We start from the raw sequence: 23,868 nt of genomic DNA on the forward strand, positions 1-23,868 counted from the left end.
CATGACCAAGGCTTAGCTCGCCTTAAATGTTTTTATTACTAATAAATGTATAAAAAAGACTCTTACCTTCAGAAAACGGTGGTATTTCCTCGAAAGTAAGTAGAAATACAAGTTCCAAGTGTTTTTTAAAAGATTTAACAGGTGTAAAATTTATAAAATACGTTTTTCCGCTCTTAGCTCGTATTAAATGGAGTAATGGCATCTCCGAGGGTTTGACTTATTATGCCCTATAGGGAGTTAACATAGAGTGCCACTCATCTTTATGAGAGTTCCAATTTTGGCCGCTAATTTGTCCCCGATAGATGGCGTTTTATACGGCTACCCCCAGAAAATAGCGGCTGTCTGCTCGTTGCCCCTTCCGCGTTTTTTCGTTAAGCCTAAGCCAGCGAAGTGGATCTAGACCCTTTATAGTTTTACTATATCTATGGGTGGTACGCGATTGCCCGAAGGTGCTTATTTAAAAAAGTCCATAAAATCTCAAATAGGTAAAAAAATCACTCAACCATGGACATAAGTAATTTTAAAATTTATGATAACATTATTACTAAAATAGTATATTTTTTAAGCCTCGACTTAGAACTCTGTTGTACTAAACTTATCGATGCCAAATCTTGATTTACATTTATTTTTACTATATTAAAATTTTACGTATCAAAGGTCCTTGACAAACAGAGAAAATCGGGATATTACATCGCAGTCCAAGCAGTGTGAGTTCTTCAACTGAATGTCGAAGTCAAAAAACGATTTGGAATTGTCCCTTGAAAGAAATATGGAGAACGATTCAATTATAGAATCTATGTAAGCACAGGAATCTAAAAATAAGTGTCATGAAAAAGGAAATATTGAAACGAGCTGCGCTACACCGGAAATGACCCCGGTTGATCTGGAAAGCGACTTACCGGATATATCGCCTGAACTTGAAAACGATACTTCAGTGTCCAACTTAGATGCCCTTGAACCTTGCACGTCAAACTATTCGTCTGCTAGTTCGAAAATTGGTAAGTAATTTTTATTCTTAAATAGTGTGAGTACCTGAGCGAGTCGTACTGCTACCGTGTTGGAAAATAAGCTTGAGCAATATATCCACTGACACTGGTAAAAAGGGTGATTTTGAAAAGTCCATCAATTATGAGGGATCGTGTTTATTGGGAACAACTGAGTGGAAAGTATCAATGAACATGGGGTGTACAACATTTGGTTACAGATATATGCCCCCCCCCCCAAACATTGGCCATTAAAACAAGGAAATATCCAACAATGTAGAGTACGACTTTAATCCGAGTAACCAGCTTGTTTAGAACTATCAGACAATTTCAATAACCTTCAATCTAAGTTAGATTCAAAACCATTCACTAGGTTGTTAATGGCACATGAAAACGACTGTCGTACCTTTTCAGCACCGCGGGCAGATTCCATTTTCTGTTTAGTTTGCTCGAGGTTTTTTCTTTAGTCGGAATACGTCATTCGTGTGTGTATGACCTATCCCCCACGGTATCCAATGGTAAAGGGTAGAGAAATGGGCTGTTCTTTAATAACTGGGGCAACTAGAAAATTATGAAGCCAATATAGTAACGTAGATAATAGATCTACGCAACGTTGTACTAACAATAGTATTTGGACATAACGTTAACAAAATTAATTTTGTCTGTTTTCCATCGAATAAAATGAAAATGTGGGGAATAGTTTTTGATAATTCGAGGCAGAGTGTAATTCTGTAGCCAGTAAAGACAATTTTAACTCAATATTACGATAATTTTGGTAAATTAAAGCATTTCAAAATGTGTTTTGATCCTAACTTAGCTAGACCAAAATGGATATATATACTAAGCCAAATCATCTCGTCGGCACCGAGCTCAGTATCCTAAGCTTGGAGCAGGTAAATCCTGCTGCCTCGAAATCGAGGCTTTAACGGTCTGGAGTGGACCGAAAGTTAATTACACACCTAAATTATGCCTACATTTAAGATTAATGGAATAGTCAGATTTCATTACATGGCCGCTTTTATTGCAGGGTTATTAGGGTCATACACATTTTTAACACATTAAAGAAAGTGAAAAAACATGGCATCTCCACATCGTAAAGCATCACGGCGCCACAAATACTTGCATAGGTGCATGTCCAAGTCCTTAGTTTGAACACCTCCTCGACAAATACTTCTTTTCAATAAAATAATAGTCAATAATATAGTACTATCGCGGCAATTATCCGGACATAAATCGATGCGAAACCTTCCTCCACGGCGTTCGCTTCCAGTTTGAAGCTCTATCACCCCAACTTTCCATTGTCCGTCAACTTTACGGCCTCGATGGTACTTCATTTTGCCAATTTGGGTTTCGTCTATCTCTACCACCAAACCCTTACCCCCAATTTTGTAATCCTCCACCATCATTTTATCTGTTGTCCTAATAGTTAGCTACCACCTTTTCCAAAATACTCTCCTATTAATTAGTTGCCACTTTTTCCAAAATATTCTCTTAATAGTTAGCTGCCACTTTTTCCAAAATATTCACCTATTAATTAGTTGCCACCTATTCCAAAATATTCTGCTATTAATTAGCTACCACCTTTTCCAAAACATTCTCTTATTAATTAGCTGCCACCTTTTCCAAAACATTCTCCTACTAATTAGCTGCCACCTTTTCCAAAACATTTTAAATGTGTTAAAAATGTGTATGACCCTAATAAGCCTGCAATAAAAGAGGCCACGTAATGAAATCTGACTATTCCATTAATCTTAAATGTAGGCATCATTTAGGTGTGTAAGTAACTTTCGGTCCACTCCAGACCATTAAAGCCTCGATTTCGAGGCAGCAGGATTTACCTGCTCCAAGCTTAGGATACTGAGCTCTCAGCTCGGTGCCGCAGAGATGATTTGGCTTAGTATATATATCCATTTTGGTCTAGCTAAGTAAGGATCAAAACACATTTTGAAATGCTAAAATTAACCAAAATTATCGTAATATTGAGTTAAAAATGTCTTTACTGGCTACAGAATTACACTCTTCCTCGAATTATCAAAAAATATTCCCCACATTTTCATTTTATTCGATGGAAAACAGACAAAATTAACTTTGTCCAAATACTATTGTTAGTACAATGTTGCATAGATCTGAACACAGTCCATACTATTATCTACGTAACCATTTTAGCTGAATAATTTTCTAGTTGCCCCAGTTACTAAAGAAACCCCCATCTTTTATGCATAATCAGATGCATGTGCTAAAATGATAACCCGTAATCCTTACTTCAATAAATTTATTTATGTCATGATTGTAATAGTGCGACGCAAAGAGAAACTTTGAATGATGCGCTACCCTTAACATTGCTAAAATGTTTACCCGTCAGTCCATTCTAAAAACGAGGGGTTACATTTAACAATGCTAAAATGATTACACATAAGTAACCCTTAATAGAAGAAGAGAAAGTTCTAGTGATTACTACCTCGATGTTCGAATTACCTTTAACAGTCAAACTAAGAGACTCATCGTATATGTACATCATACGATGTGGCTAAAAACAACCTTAAATTGATTAAAACAAAAAGTACACTTCGTTGAAACTTGTTTGCGCCGCAATATGAGAAGCCCTCCTTTATCCAAAAATAGTGTCGTAGAGGGGCTACGTATGATTATCTTATCTTCCCAACCGTAGCAAGGGGGTACAAGCGGTGAATAGGCTCATAAAGTAGCAGATGCTAGCTCTAGTACCAAATGTAAAATGATTTTTTAACCTTGTTTAAATAATCACAGTAGTTTTTTGGCACCTTCTATAAAAAAACTTTGTTGTTTAATGAAATGACTTTGTCCTTGGCATTTAAAATGGAAGCGATGCGCTTCAGTTCCTGCGTCACTAAATCCATTTTAATTGTCATTCCACCAATTTCAAAAATTATTATTTATTAAATTTAATTAACTCCATTTAGGGCTATTGGAATGGGAAAATATTAAATAACACTGACCAGCGTCCAAACTACAGGGAACCCAGTGGTCCTATAATTCCAACAAAATTCTATTTTTTTGCACTTGACCTATATTATCATATAATATCCTAAATTTTTCGAGGTTTTTGTATAGTTTTGCATCAACTTTATCAGTATTCAGCTCAGTTATCGAGATCCCATTTGAACAGACACCGAACTTGCTGAACTCCCTTCCCTTGCTCAGGATTTTTTATTTATTAAATTTTATTTACCTAAGTTTCTCTGTTCAAAGTAAAATCAAACTTTGCAATTTTTTGAGATTGTCCTACATAGTCTTAACCAAAGGAATATTATATATGAGCATTTTTTGTCCTATGCTTTCCTATAAAAACACGTTTTATTTTCTATGAAATCCTATAATTCAGGAAAGAAGAAATTTACATTTTTGGCTGGGTCCCTGCAACTATCATTTTCGTGATAATTAAACTTCTTCAAGTTTACTGAAATGAAGTGAATCCGTTACATTCGTAACCGTTTAGATTTTGAAAACAAACCGAACTTTATATCATCTGAGAAATTTGTATCAAGGAGACAAAGGGGACACAAATTAAAAGAGGGTTCCGCTTTTTGTGCTGACTTCGATTTAAACTTGGGCATATATTGATGGGTTAATTTTCTTTCTGTAGAAAAGTCCAAGAATGAACTGTTTACAACTCGATGCGAACATTCTAAGAATGATCAAGAACTTCAAATGCGAAAGAGGAACGTTGAAGAGATCTTCAAATGTGATGAGTTCGACTATTCCAGCAACAAGAAAAACCTTTTGATCGCACATCAACTTATTCACAGTCCGGAAAAACCATTCCAATGTGATCAGTGTGAATATAAATGTACGCAGAAGAGTGGTTTGATCACACATCAACGCATTCACACTGGGGAAAAAGCATTCAAATGTGATCAGTGTAAATATAATTGTACGCGGAAGAGTGCTTTGATCACACATCAACGCATTCACGCTGGAGAAAAACCATTCAAATGTGATCAGTGTGAATATAAATCTACGCAGAAGAGTGCTTTGATCACACATCAACGCCTTCACACTGGGGAAAAACCATTCAAATGTGATCAGTGTGGATATAAATGTACTCTGAAGAGTAATTTGATCAAACATCAACGCATTCACACTGGAGAAAAACCATTCAAATGTAATCAGTGTGAATACAAATGTACGCAAAAGAGTGCTTTGATCACACATCAACGCATTCATAGTAGTGAAAAACTCTTAAAATGTGATCAGTGTGCTTATGCCAGCACTCAGAAGAATAATTTGATCACACATCAACGCATTCACAGTAGTGAAAAACCCTTCAAATGTGATCAGTGTGATTATGTCTGCACGCAAAAAAGCCACTTGGTCACACATCAACGCATTCACACTGGGGAAAAACCATTCAAATGTGACCAGTGTGATTATGCCTGCACGCAGAAGAACCATTTGATCGCACATCAACTCACTCACAGTGGAGATAAGCCATTCAAATGTGTTCAGTGTGGATATGCTAGCACTTACAAAATTAGTTTAATCAGACACCAACGCATTCACTGTGGAGAAAAACCATCCAAATGTGATCAGTGACAACATTGGCGCGTGGATGTGCTTATTGATCACACATCAAGGAATTCACGGTGTTGAAAAACTTCGTATTTGATCATTGTGATTTTAGGTGAGCTGCGTGAGTAATTTTATCAGACCCATCAACGCGTTCACAGTAGAGAAAAACCCTTCTAATGTGATCAGTGTGACTTTACCAGGCAAACCCTTTGCACGTGATCGCAATAAATATTCAAAACCATTGACCATAACTAAATATTCAAAAGAATTCTAAATGAAAACTATTAAGAAACAGTAGTGGAGGATGCCAATGTATAATCTTCATTATAAGTTAATACTACTACATTTTTAACAATTTAAATATTTTACTTAAAACTCTGATTTTATTATAAGTGAATTTTAATTGTTTTAGTTTGTAACTTCGACCCATTTCATTAATTGAAACAAAGTTAGTTGTACAAGCATTTAATATCGAACTAATATTAAAGTTCATAAAATCTATTTAAAGAATATCAATTTTCAGGTGGTAATTCGATTGAAGTAAGTGCCTAACCTTATCATATTGTGAAAAATATTGTCATTTTATTTGGAAAATCATACTCATCTATCTCTTTCCTTTGAAATATTAACAAATAAATAGTTTTTGAGCGGTGCAGGACTGTATTAGAGATTTAGTATATGAATAGACCATTCCATTGTTTACTTGAAGAGAAACCAACACACAGGTGGGAAGTCTACTTTTCAGCGTACTTCCCTCGCGCCAAGAAGCAAAGCTTGAAAGCAACGTCCCGCCTACTAGGGTCAGCTGCCCTAATTTGGAACAGCTCTAATTTGGAACACTTTTCTTAAAATCGTCATAACTTAAGTTTGAGAGCTTCAAATGAATATTTTAAGGGCTCATTTGGAAGAATGAACATCCCTCTATCCATAAAACACGGCCTCAAGACTCTATCATAAATTCCAGATAAGATACAAGCATAATTAGACAACCTCATATTTTGCATAATTTATTTTTTCCAAAATGAAGGGAAAGTTCTCCCATGGGTCTCGGGAAATAAGCTTTCACGGCCAATGGGAAAAACATAGGCTTACGAAAACAAATTCATTGAAAACTTCGGACGTTTCTCTTCAAATTAAACACTTTAAACGCCAGGTTAGGCCCAAAAATTATTGAGAAAACTCGAATAGAAAATATGTCCTCATTTGCCTAAAATGGAACACCCCGATACACGAAAATTTAATCTATCTTTTTACATCCATAACTAATGTTTTACTCACTAAAGGACAACAAAAAGACCTTCGAAGATGCGTTGATTCATTACCTGTTTAATACTTTTGGTCCCGTAAGCGTAGATTAAGATGCGGAAAAGATACGGGTATTATCAGCCCAGTGTCCAGATTTAGTCATAAACGTGATGCCAATTTTAGCTGATTTAGCATGTTTCGCCTAGTGATATTGGGTTTCAAACACCGTATCATGACTCATTTGATGTAAAATGTAGATTCGACACAATTACGCCACAAAAACATAACAGTGTAGGTTACTTTGATCTAACTTGGTAATTATTTCATTCGAAATACCGTTAGAGTGCATTTAATTTACAATGTTTAACCGTAGTGAACTGACAGCGCGCCAATTTTTGAAGCTTTAAATTATTTCAAATTATGACGAACACCCTGAATAAAGCTTATCAAGGAATCATACAATGCAACTTCAGTGTTTAATGACGGGACGTCAGTAACAACACGAATTCAAAATGATATTTCTTTCTCCGAGGATTGCGACTTCTGAAAATACACTTCCATTGAATTTTTAAGTTTCTTTTTGTCTTTTTCTTTCTTTCTTTATAAATTGCCATAATGTTTTTGGGTAACGGGTTTTTCAACATTAGGCTGCCGTTACATCTCACCTGGCTTTTCCATGGTGTCAGTGACGGTATGTTTCGGTAGAGAAAGAGGGGGAAATTTATTTTTGGGTTTTTCATTTTCTCAATTTTTGAAAACTAGCTGATTACGGGCCCCTCAGATATCCGGGCCCTAGGCAATTGCCTAACTTGCCTAGTGGTTAATCCGGCCCTGTTTGGGATTTGCATTTATTTAAGTTAATCTTCATCCCCTTTCTGTTGATATGCTTGTTTACTCTAGGCTAACGCCTCAATTGATCAACTAGCCTTTTTTCTGCGTTTTCGTGCGCATTACCTTTTTTATGAAATTCGCTTGAATGGAATTGTAATTTTGATACTAAATTTGTGGTTTTTATGCAGGTAAATTCGAGAAGAAACGTATAACGGGGACGAAATATTCAACTGAATATGAAAGGGGTCTGCAACGAAAGGGTAAAGAAGAAAAACGCTTCAAATGTGAACAGTGTAACTATGGATTCACGCAGAAGAGTTCTTTGAACATCCATCAACGCATTCACAGTGGTGAAAAACCCTTCAAATGTGATCGGTGTGAATATAATTGTACACGCAAGAGTACTTTGATCAGACATGAACGCATTCACAGTGGTGAAAAACCCTGCAAATGTGATCAGTGTGACTATCGATGCATGCATAAGGGAATTTTGATCATACATCAACGCATTCACAGTGGTGAAAAACCCTTTAAATGCGAACAGTGTGATTATGCAAGTACGTGGAAGAGTGATTTGATCAAACACTGGCCTATTCACAGTGGTGAAAAACATAGATGGGCACTATCATATCATTTGATAGTTTTACCACTTGATACGATAGAAAACTAAATCTGCCCCTATCAAAGTATCAATTTTGATAGTTATTTTCGAGAAAAATTTGAATTATAATGATCGATTGAGTTTGATAGCTTAGAAAGTGCACTCGAAGTTGATATGATTCATTGATTCGTTGAAATCTTCTAGAGAAAAATATCGATTCTCAACGTGATCTGGCTACTAACCCCATCTTTTAGAAATCATAAAAAATGATAGGCATTATTCCTTGAGAAATAAATTGATTCTTTGAGTGAGTTTATTTGGCGACATCTGTTTTCTGATTTCATTTTAAAAAATTATGTGCTAATCTTTGATAGGCAATTTTGATAGTTATGAAAATTTCTGGAAAGATAAGTCGTTTTTTGAATGATATCGAAGTTTTTAATATATTTGAACGTTAGCAAGTGTAGGTTTATTCTATAAGAAGATTCTGTACTTGGTGGTCGTTATAACCCTCTCAAACAAATAAATAAAAATAAAATAAACGATGGTTCAACAGTTCAAACTGTGAAGACGGAGCTTCTTGTATATAGAAGCTCCGTGCTGTCACTGATGTGAACGACTACTCGAGGAGGAAGAACGATTCCACGAAATCATCCAAACGTAGAATTAGATAAATTAAAGTGTAGATTTTCTGATTTTTATTACCCACAGTTTTAATTGCAATTTTTGCCTTTAATTATTATTAGTTAACCGTTTATAGTAGATGGTTTAGATTAAATCAAGGGCGAATAATTTGAAAAAGTTTGGATAGTAGCTTTTGAACTATAGACAGTTAAAAGTCAAACTTGAGAAATGAGATTATGGAAATTATATGAATATATGAAAATATTAGAAATTCTACAAAATCAGGAAATATCAGGAATCGATTAAACAGAGTAAAAGTAGGTAGAGCCCAAATCAGTTTGATCGAAAACAATCAAATTTAAAGTCCGGAAATTAAATAATCGATTAATTTAGTCGTTCCTAAAGATTTCAATTTGATTTGATAGGCAAAAAATCTATCTAACAATGAGAGCCAATCTAACATATTGAAGGAAGATTTGATAGTTTCACCATCTATGATTTGTTGAGAGGGAAAAAATCTATCTAACAAATAATGCCCGTCTAAAATATAGCTAGAAGAATTGATAGTTTCGCCAAATATGATAGTTTGAGAGGAAAAATATCTATCTAACCAGCAGTGTCAGTCTAAAATATAGTCAGAAGAGTTGATAGTTTCGCTATCTATGATAGTTTGAGAGGAAAAATATCTATCTAACCAGCAATGTCAGTCTAAAATATAGTCAGAAGAGTTGATAGTTCCGCCATCTATGATAGTTTGAGAGGAAAAAAATCTATCTAAGAAGGAGTTCCACTCTAAAATATAGCCAGAAGAATTGATAGTTTCGCCATCTATGATAGTTTGATAGGAAAAAAATCTATCTAAGGAGGAGTGCCCAACTCTGGTGAAAAACCCTTTAAATGCGAAAAGTGCGAATATGCTAGCTCGATCAAGAGTACTTTGATCAAACATCAACGCATTCACAGTGGTGAAAAACCCTTCAAATGTGATCAGTGCGACTATAAATTTACGCAGAAGAGTAATCTGACCGTACATAAACGTAGAAGACACATGCACGATTAGATGGATTTACATTTTAAATGTGTTGGACAAAAACCCTATTTAATCCTTTTCTGAAATGAATGAATGAAGGCCAAAACTGTGTCGCCATTTTCAGAACTAACTTGAATTGAACTGAGTTTCATTTTCATATCATATAAAACAACATAACAGTAATGTTACTTTTCATAGTTAAACAAGATTAACACAATTTTTTAAAATACAATTTTTGTTAATTTATCGTTATTTAGATTTAAGACAAAATCTGAGTTTAAAAATACTCATATAGCCTATTTTGTGCAAATGAAAAGTTAATTCACGAAAATAGATCATTAATGGTATTTGTATTAACAATTTTAAAGTAGCTACATGTAAAGCGTGTCTTTTTCTTTTCGAAACAAGTCTATTTTCAGTAACGTGACTTGTTTCCCATTCTTTTTATGAATTTGTTCCAGTTGCCTATGTAAAATGTTTTGTAGTCTCGAAGAATTTTGCGCGATAATTGAAAATGTATTTTTTCTAATAATATTTTACAATCTATTTGAAAAGTTACTAACTTATTTAAAAAACTAAACTTCAGGTAAGTTAATCTGTTTCTAATTGTTAGAAGCCTGTGGTCATTTAAGATATTAATGTAATCGTATTGTCAGCGTTTTAAAAACCTTTCATATACGATTTGAACGAATTGTCAGTAATAGACCCGTTTCAAAAAGGGCGAGGGGCAAAGTAAAGTATGCTTCATATAGGGTTACAACGGAAAATCAGAAAGGTAAAAGAGATAGATAGTGGAAAACATAGAGTAAAGATAAAATATTAAGTCCCGCCTCCGTTTCCACCCTCCACCCACCCATGAGGAGGATTGTCGACTATCACGCGCGCACCGGACGCCTTTTTAGGCCTTCTTATAGTAAATCCCTTCTTGGTTCTATACCCAAAAAGAATTATTGGCTTACCTTTATACTATATTTCGAAAAAATGAAGTCGTTGTGTAAATAACGTTTTTATTATACAGTTAAATAATATCACGATAATAAGATGCTGACAGTGTTATCATCGCTAAGTTTATCCAGTTGTCTTATATTAATTTGAGAATTGGAAAGAACCATTTCAAAATGTGTTAATTTTAAATTATTCTATTGGTTCACTTAAACTACGTTTTGATGACGTTGCTGATGGGGGCGTCGAAAAATACGTAATTCCGTTTTGCCTCTATCTCTATGACCCGACTTTTCTTTCATACCCCCCATCCCGGGGAAGGGGGTCCGGGGCTTTGACGCGCGCCCACATTACTCTGTTCTCCATTCCTACTTCTAAAATTAAATCTATCCCTGCTATGGCAAAATAGAATGTATTGCAACACATGTCTCAATGAAATTTCTGGTCATTCGAATCAGACTTGTAAATAGGGGGTACCAGGGAGCCTGTGACACCCAAGAAAATTCACCGGACACCCTGAAAAAATATTTTTAGGAGGGGTCGGGTACCACTCGGGTACCTTGAAAAACTCGGGGCCATGAGAACTCTCCCCCATAACGACAGACCAAAACAGCTCTCAAAAAAGGGGAAAAATAAAATGACGAATATTTCCTCTCAAAACTGTGGTCGGAATGTATCCTTCCCTTCCTCACAAAGGTTTTTAGAGCAATGGCTGGAGGGAAGATCTTGACTAACATATATGTAATTCTAGTCAAATATATTTCTAGTGATTTTTGAAAGCCTAAATAGATTAAAAAGGGTCTTTACTTAAATTAGTTGTATGCCTCAGTATGATATTCAAGTTTTTTTAATTCTTTTACGCTGGACCACAAGGGAGCCCCGGGTACCCAAGAAAATTCGGCTTTGGAGGGGTCGGAAGCCCGCCGGGCTCCCGATGAAATTTCACTATTTACAAGTCTGAGTTTTCGAATCAATAGAATAGTCCGTGGGCGCATCATCGAGTGGGCTATGACTTTCCTACTTGGAGAAGAGAGTGGGATGGAGACTTCATCTCTTTACCTATAAAGTAGCCTCTATAAACACATCTATGGCAACTACGTTCTCCGAGCATCCTCGCTCTTTCGGTATGGGGTAATACGGTACGAAAACGTCAAAGATGCCCATTATGTCTTAAAAATAGAAACTACTCTCATACAAATACAATGGTGCTACGCGGCAGAACTTAATAATCAACTATAGAAGGGTAGTGGCGTCCGCAAGGTACTCCTCTAGAATTTCATTGCCGCACATGTTCCACCAACATTTTACTCCAGCCCACTATCTCCTCCAAGTTAACTCATTGAGCTTCCGTGGAGCAATGAAAATGGGAGAAGTATTTGAGGTCATCAGTTAAAGACCGTTTCTGCAGAATCAAGGTCTGCAATTTTTATTGTTCCTTGATAGCGCTCATTCGCCTTGAAAAGTTCATATTTAGAATTGAATAATTCTCTCTTTGAAGCACTTTATTTAAAATTTCAAAAGGGAAATTAGGGAATGCTGGCAGCGTGCCGCCCTTATACCGTCGTCTGCTACCGTGACTGCTACACAATTTAAACCGAAATTGGCCCCAACATGAAGGGGTTCTGAATTTTCGCGTTAAATTTTAGTATTCTGTCTTCCCTCGCAATTTATTTGGCAACATTGGGGGAATGATTTTCGTAAAGGAAAAGTTACGTCTTTAGAGTCAGGCATTTCGGAAATGAGTTTAATAAGTCTTCAAAGTGTGGCGCCTAAAGAGGTACTTGAGAAATTATCCGTGGTTTGCGCAGGAATTTTAAATTTCAAAAAACTGGACTTTGTTTATAGGAAATGGAGGCGAATGATTGTAACTGTGATCATTTAAGCAAAGATGATCAAATAAAGCAACTAAAAGCTAAGGTGAGTTTCAAAGCCTATAGCGTTTTGGCCAGTACAGCATGAGACATCCAATCTAGTATCCCTTTAAAGCGAGTCTCGGCTGTGACTGTGGTTTAGTGTAAAAAAACGGCACTAGATGCTCCCATAGTCGAGGGGTGGAGTTGAGTGACCCAATAAGCTTATCAAAGGCTAGGTCTAGCTCCGCCCTTCAGGACGATTTCTGATTGGTTCCTGCCTTTGGCTACATAAAATTGGTGTGTAGAATCGGTGTGTTAGGGGCGCCAAAGTAGCTGATATTTGCTTTAAAGTATAAATCGCAATAGAAAAACCTTAAGTAAACCAATCTTTATAGACTAATGGCACCCCATGTTATTTCCCCATAGAGCTTAATACAGTCGAAGGCAGAGGGCTGCCATTACCCTATTGGTGGGTGATTAGAAACACCATAAGCCTATGGTGATAGGCTTATGGAAACACATCCCTCGACCATGGACCAACCAATACTGAAGGACCGATGGCAGCCCATAGAGTCCCATACTAAGCGACTAAACAACCAATGTTAAGCTTACTTCCTCCCTTTCAGCCCCAAAATGGACGGGGATTATAAAAAATACTGAGTCAAATCCCGGAAAAAGCTAGCGCCATCTAGACAAAATCAGACGTTAGCCGCTTCCCTCTTTAGAACGTTTATTCCCCCACTATCCGGTTTGCTACTATCTGCCGCTAGAAGGCGAATTAACAAGTATTTTCAACTTTCTCCCTCTGCCATCCGTCCTTCAGTATTTCTTAGTCCATCCCTCGACCATTTATAGCGTTATTAAAGGGCACCACAAAAGCCTTGTGGGAGCTCTATGCCCACACACACAAACTGCAGCCTTCCTTATAGTTCTTGCAAAGCTACCGCGCCCCCAAGCCTCTGGTGGCGCCCTTGACGAAAAAACCCTTCTGGTCCCCCCTTTGTTCACATCGTTGGTTTCTCTGTTTTCTTTCTGGACAATTTAAAAGACATTCTGCGTATAAGAAAGTCCTATTTTGTAACGCAGTCTATTTCCTTTTCAGTGTAATGGTTTAATATCAAACGTGAAAGAAGTGAGAATGACAATTTTATTTGCGATAAATAAGAAACTGGACGAAATTGAAAGGCTCAATGGGGTCATTAAGGAGTTGGAAAGTGAAATCAAGGATCTGATGGTTTGTAACATTCTTCATTTTCGTAGTCGATGTGAAAGAGAATCGGGTTAAAAGTATTAGTTCAATTATTGTTAATTGTTTGTAACGTAGGAGGAAAGTGGAATACACGAAAGAGCCAACATTGAACGCGTGAAATCAGAACCTGTTGAAAATGATTCAGGACTGAATGAACAGGAATTATCTCATCCTGTTCTGATAAATCAACAAACAGAAGAACAAATACAAAGGTATATAAAGCAAAAAACCAATGAGAACTTGTCAACGAGGGCGGAGCTAAAACTAGCCTTTGCTTATGCTAAGCTCAGCGGGGCTGTCAACTCCACCCCTCGACTATGGTTGCATTTTGTGTCATAAACTCTCGGCTATGGTTAAGTTTAAGCTCAAGCATAATTTTTTATTTGACTGACTAATTGTCGTCCATAAAACTTGATTCGTTAAGCCTTGCCCTGAGAATCGTGAATAAAATCGGAAGTATATAATGCTTCGAGGGAGAAGTGGGGTAATTGTAACATGATTCTTCCCAACATATCATTTTATATTTGGAGCAAGGTTACTATTAAACCAAATCACACGCGTTAAATAGTTCCCTCATTATTACTCTATTGGCGCTTAACTATTTGCCAAGGGGCATGCGCTTGTGGTCATTTTTGTCCCATCCACGTCAAGACAATCACGGTTTGTGCAGGGTTGATTGCTGAGGATTTAGCAAATACCAAACAGTTATAGAATTCACCCCACGTTGTGTTGCTCATCTGAAGTTTGTTGAGCAGGAAAGCAAATGTTCAAAAAGGGGTCCTACGCCTGGGAAGAATCATGTTACATGATATAACTAAAGAGTGTCATCCTTTTTCTATTATCCCCTTCTGATAAAATGTATTAATCTTTTATTACTGTTGCTACATCAGTTTTGACGATTTTTTATTTGGATAGTTCGCAAAGTATACCAGCTGAGATTACCAACAACATTTACCAAAGTCTGCTTAAAGTGGAAGCCACGAACCTCGAGCAATTTGGGATAGGTATGGTGTCACGTTATTCTGATTCTGACACACAACCTGATGTAGTTCCAGTTTGATGAAACTATTAGGGTTAATTTTTCGTTTTGATCATCAAGGTTCGTTGGTAAAAGCCGAAGGTGCTTGCAATATCGAAGGAACGCTGACTGAAGAAGACATTAAGGAAGAATCACCTGAATGTGATGCGGAGATTGGCAAAGGAAACACGTCCCAAACTAAAACTACCTCAAAAAATGCGCGAATTATGAAACTATGTATTCCTAAACTCAAATGCCGTGACGGTGTTCCTTTACTTAACCTTGAGGGCGAAGCGCAGTTCGAAATGTCTCCTGTCGCAACGACAGATTCGCCTCCCGAGAACAATCTTAGCGTTAACGATTCTTATCCCAAATCACGAATTTCTTCGACCAAGAGAGGAAATGAGAGAATAGCAACTCGATCCAAGAAATTGTGCCTTGAAAAACATGGGGAATTGTCGTCGCTTGACGCAAAGAAGGAAAGCAATTCTCAGGAAGAAGCCCTAGAGGAGAATCTTGATGATGACCAGTCCAAAATCACCTTGGACTATTCAAAGAAAACTGATGAGAGACAAAATGAAACTATGAAACTGTGCTTGCCAAGCGATTTACCAAAAGTACCGATTGAAGTTGAAGATAATACTTCAGTGTCCGGCTCTGATACACCCGAAAGTAGCTCGTCAAGTAGTTCCGAAAGTAATACAACTTCTGCCAGTTCGGAAATTGGTAAGTCATTTTACGCTTAGGGTCAGCAACGATTTTCGGGACTGGAACATAAGACTTAAAAATCGTCAAAATTGAGCCACTTACAGTAGAATTTAGAAACCTCACCAAAAGCAGAGGACGTTTCGAAATTTTCTAGTGGTAGTTCCCCTAACAGGTTTTTTAACCCCGTCCTTTCTAACCCTGATTACTTTCTGTCGTCCCTGGATTTTTCAACCTCATCCTCAATGTTAAATCTTAAGTTTCTAAAAATTTTGTCTCATTTAAATTAATACGTTTTTAACTTTAAATTTAAACGGAAAATTGTCCCTGCGAATAATATTAAACTCAAAACTTGGTTACCTAAATTCAGCGGTTCAGACTGAGCTCCGTGGCCACCGGACGAGACAAAATTCCCTTTTAAAAATGCAGGTACCCGGCCGTCCTTGGTGTCTTAAGGAGCCCAAGCAAACGTTGCTCAGATTGATAAGACCTTAGTGCTTTACTCCCAATGGTCTTTGAAACTGTGAATAATTTCATCTTAAGAATATTTTAGAGACCCTACTCCGTCTTTATAGCAGTTCTCGAATATTTGTAAGTGGTTAATCGGTTCTTGAGGTAGTGTCGAAAGAACCGCGTCACTGAATAATAGGTAAATATATAAAGTAGGAGGAGCTAATTGAAAAATATAACAAATCGTCACGAGTGACGTTTCTAGTGTGGAAAAATTACGCTCGCGCTCAAATTCGTAAGATCATGGAAAGAATGCACGTGAGGAAATTTGTTTTAGTTTGAAAAAAAAAATCCTCACGTGCATTCTACATCTAGACTTACATCTCGTGCAAAATCGCGCGCAACTGTGATGACGTTTTCTTATTTTTTGACAAGTTGAGCAAGACCAAATACTTTATATATTCACCTATTGTCTAGCAGGTTCTATACGAGGCATTTTGAATATATCGTGTAACTCACCTAGGGCCAAGATGCATACTTTGTGTGTGATGCCTTACCGCTTTTGGTCTTAATGATAATAATAATGATCTAAGCTTTGTCTATGAAGGGATTTCCACACTAAGCTTGTTTACGGGTGGGTCCCTTTACAATGCATAGAGGGGTGGTGGCTAGCTCCTATGCCACAGCTAACCTACAGCACCCTATACTAACTATTACCGTTAACCTCAGAAAGGAGAAACCGGGTTAGACCGCGGAGGAAAACTCCTTTTAACAAGTGGGGAGGGAACGTGCAAACTCTAATAATGAAATATGAAACGATCGATTATTGAAAATGTAATGGATACCATTTGCAATATATTGAAAATGACTTCCCGAACACATATGCCTCCTGCCTTCGCCAAGCCAAAACTGGAGTTCGTAAGGAAAGTCACCTTGTAGGGGAACCACTGTACCCGCTTTAAGGTAAACATCCTTGAGATTTGGGTAGAGCCAGAGCTTTTCGGTAAAATAATGTTATAGTCGTTGCAAACTATACAAGACGATTTCTTTTCTTCTGACTCAATCGTTGCAATAAGTAAATCGCGATTTTGTCACACACACCGCTTACACTGGGTGACTACCTTCGTGGGAGAAGTGACCATCCTATCCTCAAATTATAATGATATCCGACCATGAGTTAATAATATGTCAGCTCCCTATAAGTTAATCAGGCTCCATAGGCGTAATGTATCCAGCGATTTCTTCTCATTTCGGCCGCGCGTGAAAAAAATCCGAATGTTGCGCTCTCTCTTATCGAAAAAAAAATCCCGCTCGTACTCCTCGACCTCGAGTCGTCGGCTGCTTTTTCACCAATGGAGTGTTTTAGTCGCGAATGTTTATGTTTTAACAATTTAGCACTAAATCATGGCGTTTGTGTCAGTACTGAGACAAAAAATGCAGGAACTCAGTGCAATTTGCCGATATTGATAAAGAATGCTAAAGATAAGAGTTGTTATTGTGACTTGAAACCAGCAAATTATACAACTGAGGTAAATCCAATCCACTGATCTCTTAACTGTTTTCCTAACCGAGGCTACTGAGCGAAATATTCGGCTGCTTAAATAGCTCCGATATCATTGGCTAGCTTCCATTACACGCGCTTCCGGGGAAAAACCGGAAAGAAGAGTAAGTAAGATTTTCGTTCACGTGGCGGCCGCAGAGCGTCGCATATAATTGGGAAGCCGCCGGCGCGGGAGAATGCGCTGAAGTATAAAAATGAATTGCCTGAGTAACTTATAGGGGCTAACATATTATTAACTCATGATCCGACTTATCGAAAATTTTCCACTTTCTCTACAATTATATTCAGTTCATAAGGGTAACGCTAGTCCAAGTGCTTAATTTGTTGTTACGTGTTAACGAATTGCAGTTACTTGCATTTAAACTCGATCACCTAGAAACAAAAAAGAAGAGAGGACATTATAACGCCTTTCAATAACGGCAGTCATCATTTTCCCTTCCAATTTATTTTATAAGCATATTTATATTGCAATAGAATAAAACCTTAAATATTTTCTTAATAATTAACAACCATTAGTTTCCACTCTCTGATGGGTAAAATCTTCGGAGACAGTCATCTCGAATCGGAGCGGTATTAATTTTGTTTTCCGAACTTTGTTTTCTTTAACTTTGTGCCATTTTTGTCCTCGGCATGACCGGTTTTATCAAGTGCTATCATGAATTCATTTACTAACATGAATGTCCATGTTAAGCATTCCCCTGTAGTCCACTCTCAAAAAGCGATAGGAGGAGCCAAATTTTCGCGCCACTCGTGTGACGTAAATTTCATATTCAATAATAACCATACAGGAAATTCTTCTTTCGGGCGTGTCTTACCGTTTATTATTAAGCAGACAGTTCTTTGGGATACTGGTTAATCTACCTGTATCGGGTTGTTAGTAAATGAATTCATGGTGCTATTGAACAGTGCTGTGTGTTTGATTCAAATTGTGACAAATTTCAGTTTGTTTGCTCTCCGAAGGAAAATCCGAGAAGCAACGTTCAACTCTTTGCAAATATCTCCTGAATATAAAAGTGATCTTGAACGTCACATTAAAAATGGTACTGAAGAAAAACGCTTCAAACTTGATCAGTGTGACTATACTAGCTCTGAGAACGGTTCTTTGATCAGACACAAACATGATTTAACTGCTCTGAGATCGACGTTGTTTTCCTTAATAAAATCCGAATATATTTTTTTATCTTCCAAAAATCTCCAATGTGGGAGACACGTCACGGAGTCCCTACCGGAAAATCAGTGTGTTCAGCTATTGAACCTAATTCCGCTTTAAACTTAGATGAAAACTAATCTTGGTCAAAATCAAGCTATTCATAATTGGAATGATTTTGATATTTAAAAGAAAAAAAATAACCGTAAAGTATATAGGCCGGGAACCCGGGGTCACCTTACAATAAATTTAGCTAGCCCAGGCAAAACGTTAATATGGCCGGGGCCATCTTGTTTAATGAAGTTCGCTTGAATATTTTGTATTTTTGATACAAAATTGTAAATGATGTTTGTGGTTTCTATGTTTTCTATAGAAAAATTGAAGAAGAAACGAACAACGGGGCGCAAATATTCGACTAAATATAAAAGGGGCCTACAACGTCGCGTAAGAAAGGGTAACGATGAAAAACGCTTCAAATGTGATCAGTGTGACTATACATGCAAGCATAAGGGCTGTTTGAACGTCCATCAGCGCATTCACAGTGGTGAAAAACCGTTCAAGTGTCAACAGTGTGACTATGCTACTGTCCGTAAGTGTACTTTAATCGCACATCAACGCATTCATAGCGGTGAAAAACCCTTCAAATGTGATCAGTGTGATTATGCCAGCACAACGAAGAAACGTTTGAGAATACATCGACGCATTCACAGCGGTGAAAAGCCCTTCAAGTGTGATCAATGTGAATATGCCAGCTCGCAGAGCTGTCATTTGAAAGTCCATCAGCGCATTCACCGTGGTGAAAAACCTTTCAAATGTGATCAGTGTGATTTTGCCTGCACGCACAAGAGTAGTTTGATCAGACATCAACGCGTACACAGTGGTGAAAAACCCTTCAAATGTGATCAGTGCGACTATGGTAGCAAGAACAAGAGTAATTTGATCACACATCAACGCATTCACACTGGAGAAAAACCCTTCAAATGCGATCAGTGTGACTATGCTAGTACGCGGAAGTTTGATTTGATCAGCCATCAACGCATTCACAGTGGTGAAAAACCCTTCATATGTGATCAGTGTGACTTTGCAAGCACGCACAAGGGTAATTTGATCGCTCATCAACGAATTCATAGCGGCGAAAAACCCTTCAAATGTGATCAGTGTGACTATGTAAGTACGCGGAAGACTAATTTTATCAGTCATCAACGCATTCACAGTGGTGAAAAACCCTTCAGATGGGCTCGGTGTGACTATAAATGTACACAGAAGCATAATTTGATCAAACATCAACGCATGCATAGCGTTGAAAAAACCCTTCATATGTGATCAGTGTGATTATGGCAGCAGATTAGTTTGATCAGGCATCAACGTTTTAATCACGTGGACTAATTAAAGGATTGTAGCAAGCATGCTCAGCAATTTAAAACTTGGAAAGAACCATTTCAAAAAGTGTTAATTGCGCAACGTGTTTTCATTTTCGTTTCACACATTGCCGCTCTTGACAACTGTAGTAGATGCTCACTAACAAAATGTTTTCGATCATAGAAAAACTATAAAAAACTAAAAAAACCATTCGTGACGGAATAGTCACCGGACAGGCTACATGGTTTTATAAAATTGTGGAGTGTAACTAGCCTAACGTCTTAACGGAAAACTGGTAGTAATACGATGTTTGTGTTAGTTATTTATAAATCCTTCATGACAATATTTAATGTAACCCTTTTTTAAAGTATAATTAACAATATTTAATATGACAAATGGTATATAAGTAATTATATCTTCACTATTAAAGAATGATATTTTTACCATAATAATTGATTAATCATATTTTGCTTCTTTCCTTACTTTAACTTCGTCATCACTTCTTGTTCTAGTTGATTTCGGCAGAAACAGGAGAGACTGCAAAATTGTCGCTAAGCTTAACTTTACCGTTGAATTCATGGTTGCGTTTTTTCACTTCGTAGTAGGTGTTATCATGCACCTACAGAGGTTTAATGGCAGAACATGGCTGTTCATATTGTCACGTATATTTTATTGTACGTTTATAATGGGAAAGTTTCCATTCTGTATTACGCGAGTGTCTAACGTGGGATCAAGTTTGAATCTTCCACGTTCTCAACGCGTATATTAGATTTGTTAAGGTCAAACCTTTGGAAACCGCTGTTTCGACTCGGACATCGGTTATTGTTTCTGAGCTTGTTTTGTTTGCCTTTGTATCTTTTTAAGCCTAAGCATAACCTGTTATATCAATTGCCTTTGAACATTGAAATGTTTGTGACGCGAGTTGTTTGATATCATATGAGATTTTAATCAATTTCCTTTCTGTAGGAAAATCCAAGAAAAAATGTTCCACTCGTTACAAATGTTCACCTGAAAATGAAAGGGAGCTTGAACTTGGCATTCGAAGGGATACCAAGGAAAAACGCTTCAAATGTGATCAGTGTGGCTATGCAAGTACGTGGAAGAATCGCTTGATCAGACATCAACGCATTCACAGTGGTGAAAAACCCTTCAAATGTGATCGGTGTGACTATGCAAGTGCGTGGAAGAGGGATTTGATCAGACATCAACTCATTCACAGTGGTGAAAAATTCTTCAAATGCGATCAGTGTGATTATAAAGGCACGCGGAAGAGTAATTTGATCACTCATCAACGAAGCCATAGCGGTGAAAAACCCTTCAAATGTGATCAGTGTGACTATGCAAGTGCGTGGAAGGGCGATTTGATCAGACATCAACGCATTCACAGTGGTGAAAAATTCTTCAAATGCGATCAGTGTGATTATAGAGGTACGCAGAAGTCTCATTTGATCGAACATCAACGCATTCACAGTGGTGAAAAACCCTTCAAATGCGATCAGTGTGACTATGCAAGTGCGTGGAAGAGGGATTTGATCAGACATCAACGCATTCACAGTGGTATAAAATTCTTCAAATGCGATCAGTGTGATTATAGAGGTACACAGAAGTCTCATTTGATCGAACATCAACGCATTCACAGTGGTGAAAAACCCTTCAAATGCGATCAGTGTGACTATGCAAGTGCGTGGAAGAGGGATTTGATCAGACATCAACGCATTCACAGTGGTGAAAAATTCTTCAAATGCGATCAGTGTGATTATAGAAGTACGCAGAAGTCTCATTTGATCGAACATCAACGCATTCACAGTGGTGAAAAACCCTTCAAATGCGATCAGTGTGACTATGCAAGTGCGTGGAAGAGGGATTTGATCGCTCATCAACGAAGCCATAGCGGTGAAAAACCCTTCAAATGTGATCAGTGTGACTATGTAAGTACGCGGAAGACTGATTTTATCAGACATCAACGCATTCACAGTGGTGAAAAACCCTTCAAATGTGATCGGTGTGACTATGCCAGCACAATCAAGTGTAATTTGATCACTCATCAACGCATTCACAGTGGTGAAAAACCCTTCAAATGTGATCAGTGCGACTATGGATTCACGCAGAAGAGTGATTTGATCAAACATCAACGCATTCATAGCGGTGAAAAACCCTTCAAATGTGATCAGTGCGACTATGGATTCACGCAGAAGAGTAATTTGATCAGACATCAACGTAATAATCACTTGGACTAATAAAATGGATTGTATTTAAGCATACTCAGCAAATTTAAAGCTTGGAAAGAACCATTTCAAAATGTGTTAGTTGCGCAACATGTTTTCATTTTCGTTTCACACTTTGCTGTTCTTGACAACTGTAGTAGATGCTCACTAAGAAAAAGTTTTCGTTCGTGGGAAAATTGTAAAAGCCGATCGTTACGGATTAATCACCGGACAGGCTATATCGTATTATAAAATTGTGAAATGTAACTAGCCTAACGTCTTAAGGGAAACTGGTAGTAATATGTTTGTGTTAGTTATTTATAAATCCTTCACGAACAATATTGAATATAGCCTTTTATTTGACTATAATTAACAATATTTTATATTAAAAATGGAATATCATCTTCGCTATTAAAGAATAAAAATTTTACCATAATAATTGATTTATATGTTATTGCATTGAATCTTAATTTGCTTCTTTAATAACTTCATCTTTGTCATCACTTCTGGTGCTATGGTTTCAGCAGAAAGAAGAGAGACTGCAAAATTGTCGCTAAGCTTAAAGGGGCTGTCCAACCCCCTCTCCTTTTTACCCACCCGCTATGTTAAGCTCTATGAGCAAGATCGTCGTTTGTCCCACTGTCCGAACAGCCCCTTTAACTTTACCCTTGACTTCATACTTGTGTTTTTTCACTATTTTTTAGGTGTTATCATGTACCTACAGAGGTTTAATGGCAGAATATGACTGTTCATATTGTCACGTATATTTTATTATACGTTTATTATGGGAAAGTTTGCATTCTGTATACACAAGTGTCTAACGTGGGATCAAGTTTGAATCCCCCACGTTTTCAACGCATATAATAGATTTGGTAAGGTCAGGTCTTTGGAAACGGCTGTTTCGACTCGGACATGGATTATTATTGTTTCTGAACTTGTTTCGTTTGCCTTTGTGTCTTTTTAAGTCTAAGCATAACTTGTTATATCAATTGCCTTTGAACAGTGAGATGTTTGTGACGCGAGTTGTATGATATCATATGAGGTTTTAATTTATTTCCTTTCTCTAGGAAAATCCAAGAAAAAATATTCAACTCGATACAAATGTGCACCTGAATATGAAAGGGATCTTGACCTTGACATTCGAAAGGATACCAAAGAAAAACGCTTCAAATGTGATCAGTGTGACTATGCTAGTACGCGGAAGTATCATTTGATCACACATCAACGAATTCACAATGGTGAAAAACCCTTCAAATGTGATCAGTGTGACTATGCAAGTGCGTGGAAGACTGATTTGATCAGACATCAACGAATTCACAGTAGTGAAAAACCCTTCAAATGTGATCAGTGTGACTATGCATGTTCGTGGAAGGCTAATTTGATCAGACATCAACGAATTCACAATGGTGAAAAACCCTTCAAATGTGATCAGTGTGATTATGCAAGTGCGTGGAAGACTGATTTGATCAGACATCAACGAATTCACAGTAGTGAAAAACCCTTCAAATGTGATCAGTG

At 37.2% G+C, this 23,868-nt stretch overlaps 2 protein-coding genes and 1 long non-coding RNA gene across 5 annotated transcripts; 2 read left to right on the top strand and 1 right to left on the bottom strand.

Annotated features, from left to right (window-relative positions):
- The first annotated feature begins 278 nt into the window (after nt 1-278).
- LOC149679562 (uncharacterized) lies at nt 279-5,982 on the top strand. Of its 2 annotated transcripts, none has more exons than XR_016365834.1 (3): nt 279-998; nt 4,606-5,643; nt 5,732-5,982. XR_016365834.1 is itself a non-coding variant. In XM_089835400.1 (3 exons), exons 2-3 carry the CDS (start codon nt 869-871, stop codon nt 5,553-5,555), a joined length of 1,080 nt encoding a protein of 359 aa, XP_089691526.1. In that variant the 5' UTR covers nt 279-485; nt 658-868; the 3' UTR covers nt 5,556-5,982. The 2 variants fall into 2 exon arrangements, 1 of the variants encoding a protein (XP_089691526.1); XM_089835400.1 differs by having other exon boundaries at nt 279-485; nt 658-998; nt 4,606-5,982.
- Nucleotides 5,983-12,216: 6,234 nt separating this feature from the next.
- Nucleotides 12,217-23,410, top strand: LOC149679563 (uncharacterized). Of its 2 annotated transcripts, XM_089835376.1 has the most exons (8): nt 12,217-12,581; nt 12,650-12,721; nt 13,760-13,891; nt 13,982-14,118; nt 14,822-14,910; nt 15,006-15,650; nt 19,161-19,376; nt 21,113-23,410. In XM_089835376.1, exons 1-8 carry the CDS (start codon nt 12,543-12,545, stop codon nt 22,381-22,383), a joined length of 2,601 nt encoding a protein of 866 aa, XP_089691502.1. In that variant the 5' UTR covers nt 12,217-12,542; the 3' UTR covers nt 22,384-23,410. The 2 variants fall into 2 exon arrangements, with proteins under 2 accessions (XP_089691502.1, XP_089691503.1); XM_089835377.1 differs by lacking the exon at nt 19,161-19,376.
- LOC149679564 (uncharacterized) lies at nt 15,575-16,229 on the bottom strand. Its single transcript, XR_016365841.1, has 3 exons — nt 15,990-16,229; nt 15,756-15,892; nt 15,575-15,691 (listed from the first exon to the last, which is right to left on the bottom strand). It is a non-coding gene; the product is annotated as an uncharacterized LOC149679564 (long non-coding RNA).
- Nucleotides 23,411-23,868: the final 458 nt, after the last annotated feature.

The sequence above is a fragment of the Phalangium opilio genome, unplaced genomic scaffold (assembly GCF_054372755.1).
Source record: "Phalangium opilio isolate 3A_F unplaced genomic scaffold, DU_Popi_V2 ptg000041l_1, whole genome shotgun sequence".
Taxonomy (NCBI): Eukaryota; Metazoa; Arthropoda; class Arachnida; order Opiliones; family Phalangiidae; genus Phalangium; species Phalangium opilio.

Coding starts and splice junctions, on each gene's coding strand:
- LOC149679562 (XM_089835400.1), top strand. CDS start 869: ATGACCCCGGTTGATCTGGAAAGCGACTTACCGGATATATCGCCTGAA. Junction 999..4,605: donor GTCTGCTAGTTCGAAAATTG/GTAAGTAATTTT, acceptor TTCTTTCTGTAG/AAAAGTCCAAGAATGAACTG.
- LOC149679563 (XM_089835376.1), top strand. CDS start 12,543: ATGAGTTTAATAAGTCTTCAAAGTGTGGCGCCTAAAGAG. Junction 14,119..14,821: donor ACAGAAGAACAAATACAAAG/GTATATAAAGCA, acceptor TTATTTGGATAG/TTCGCAAAGTATACCAGCTG. Junction 19,377..21,112: donor GTGTGACTATGCTACTGTCC/GTAAGTGTACTT, acceptor TCCTTTCTGTAG/GAAAATCCAAGAAAAAATGT.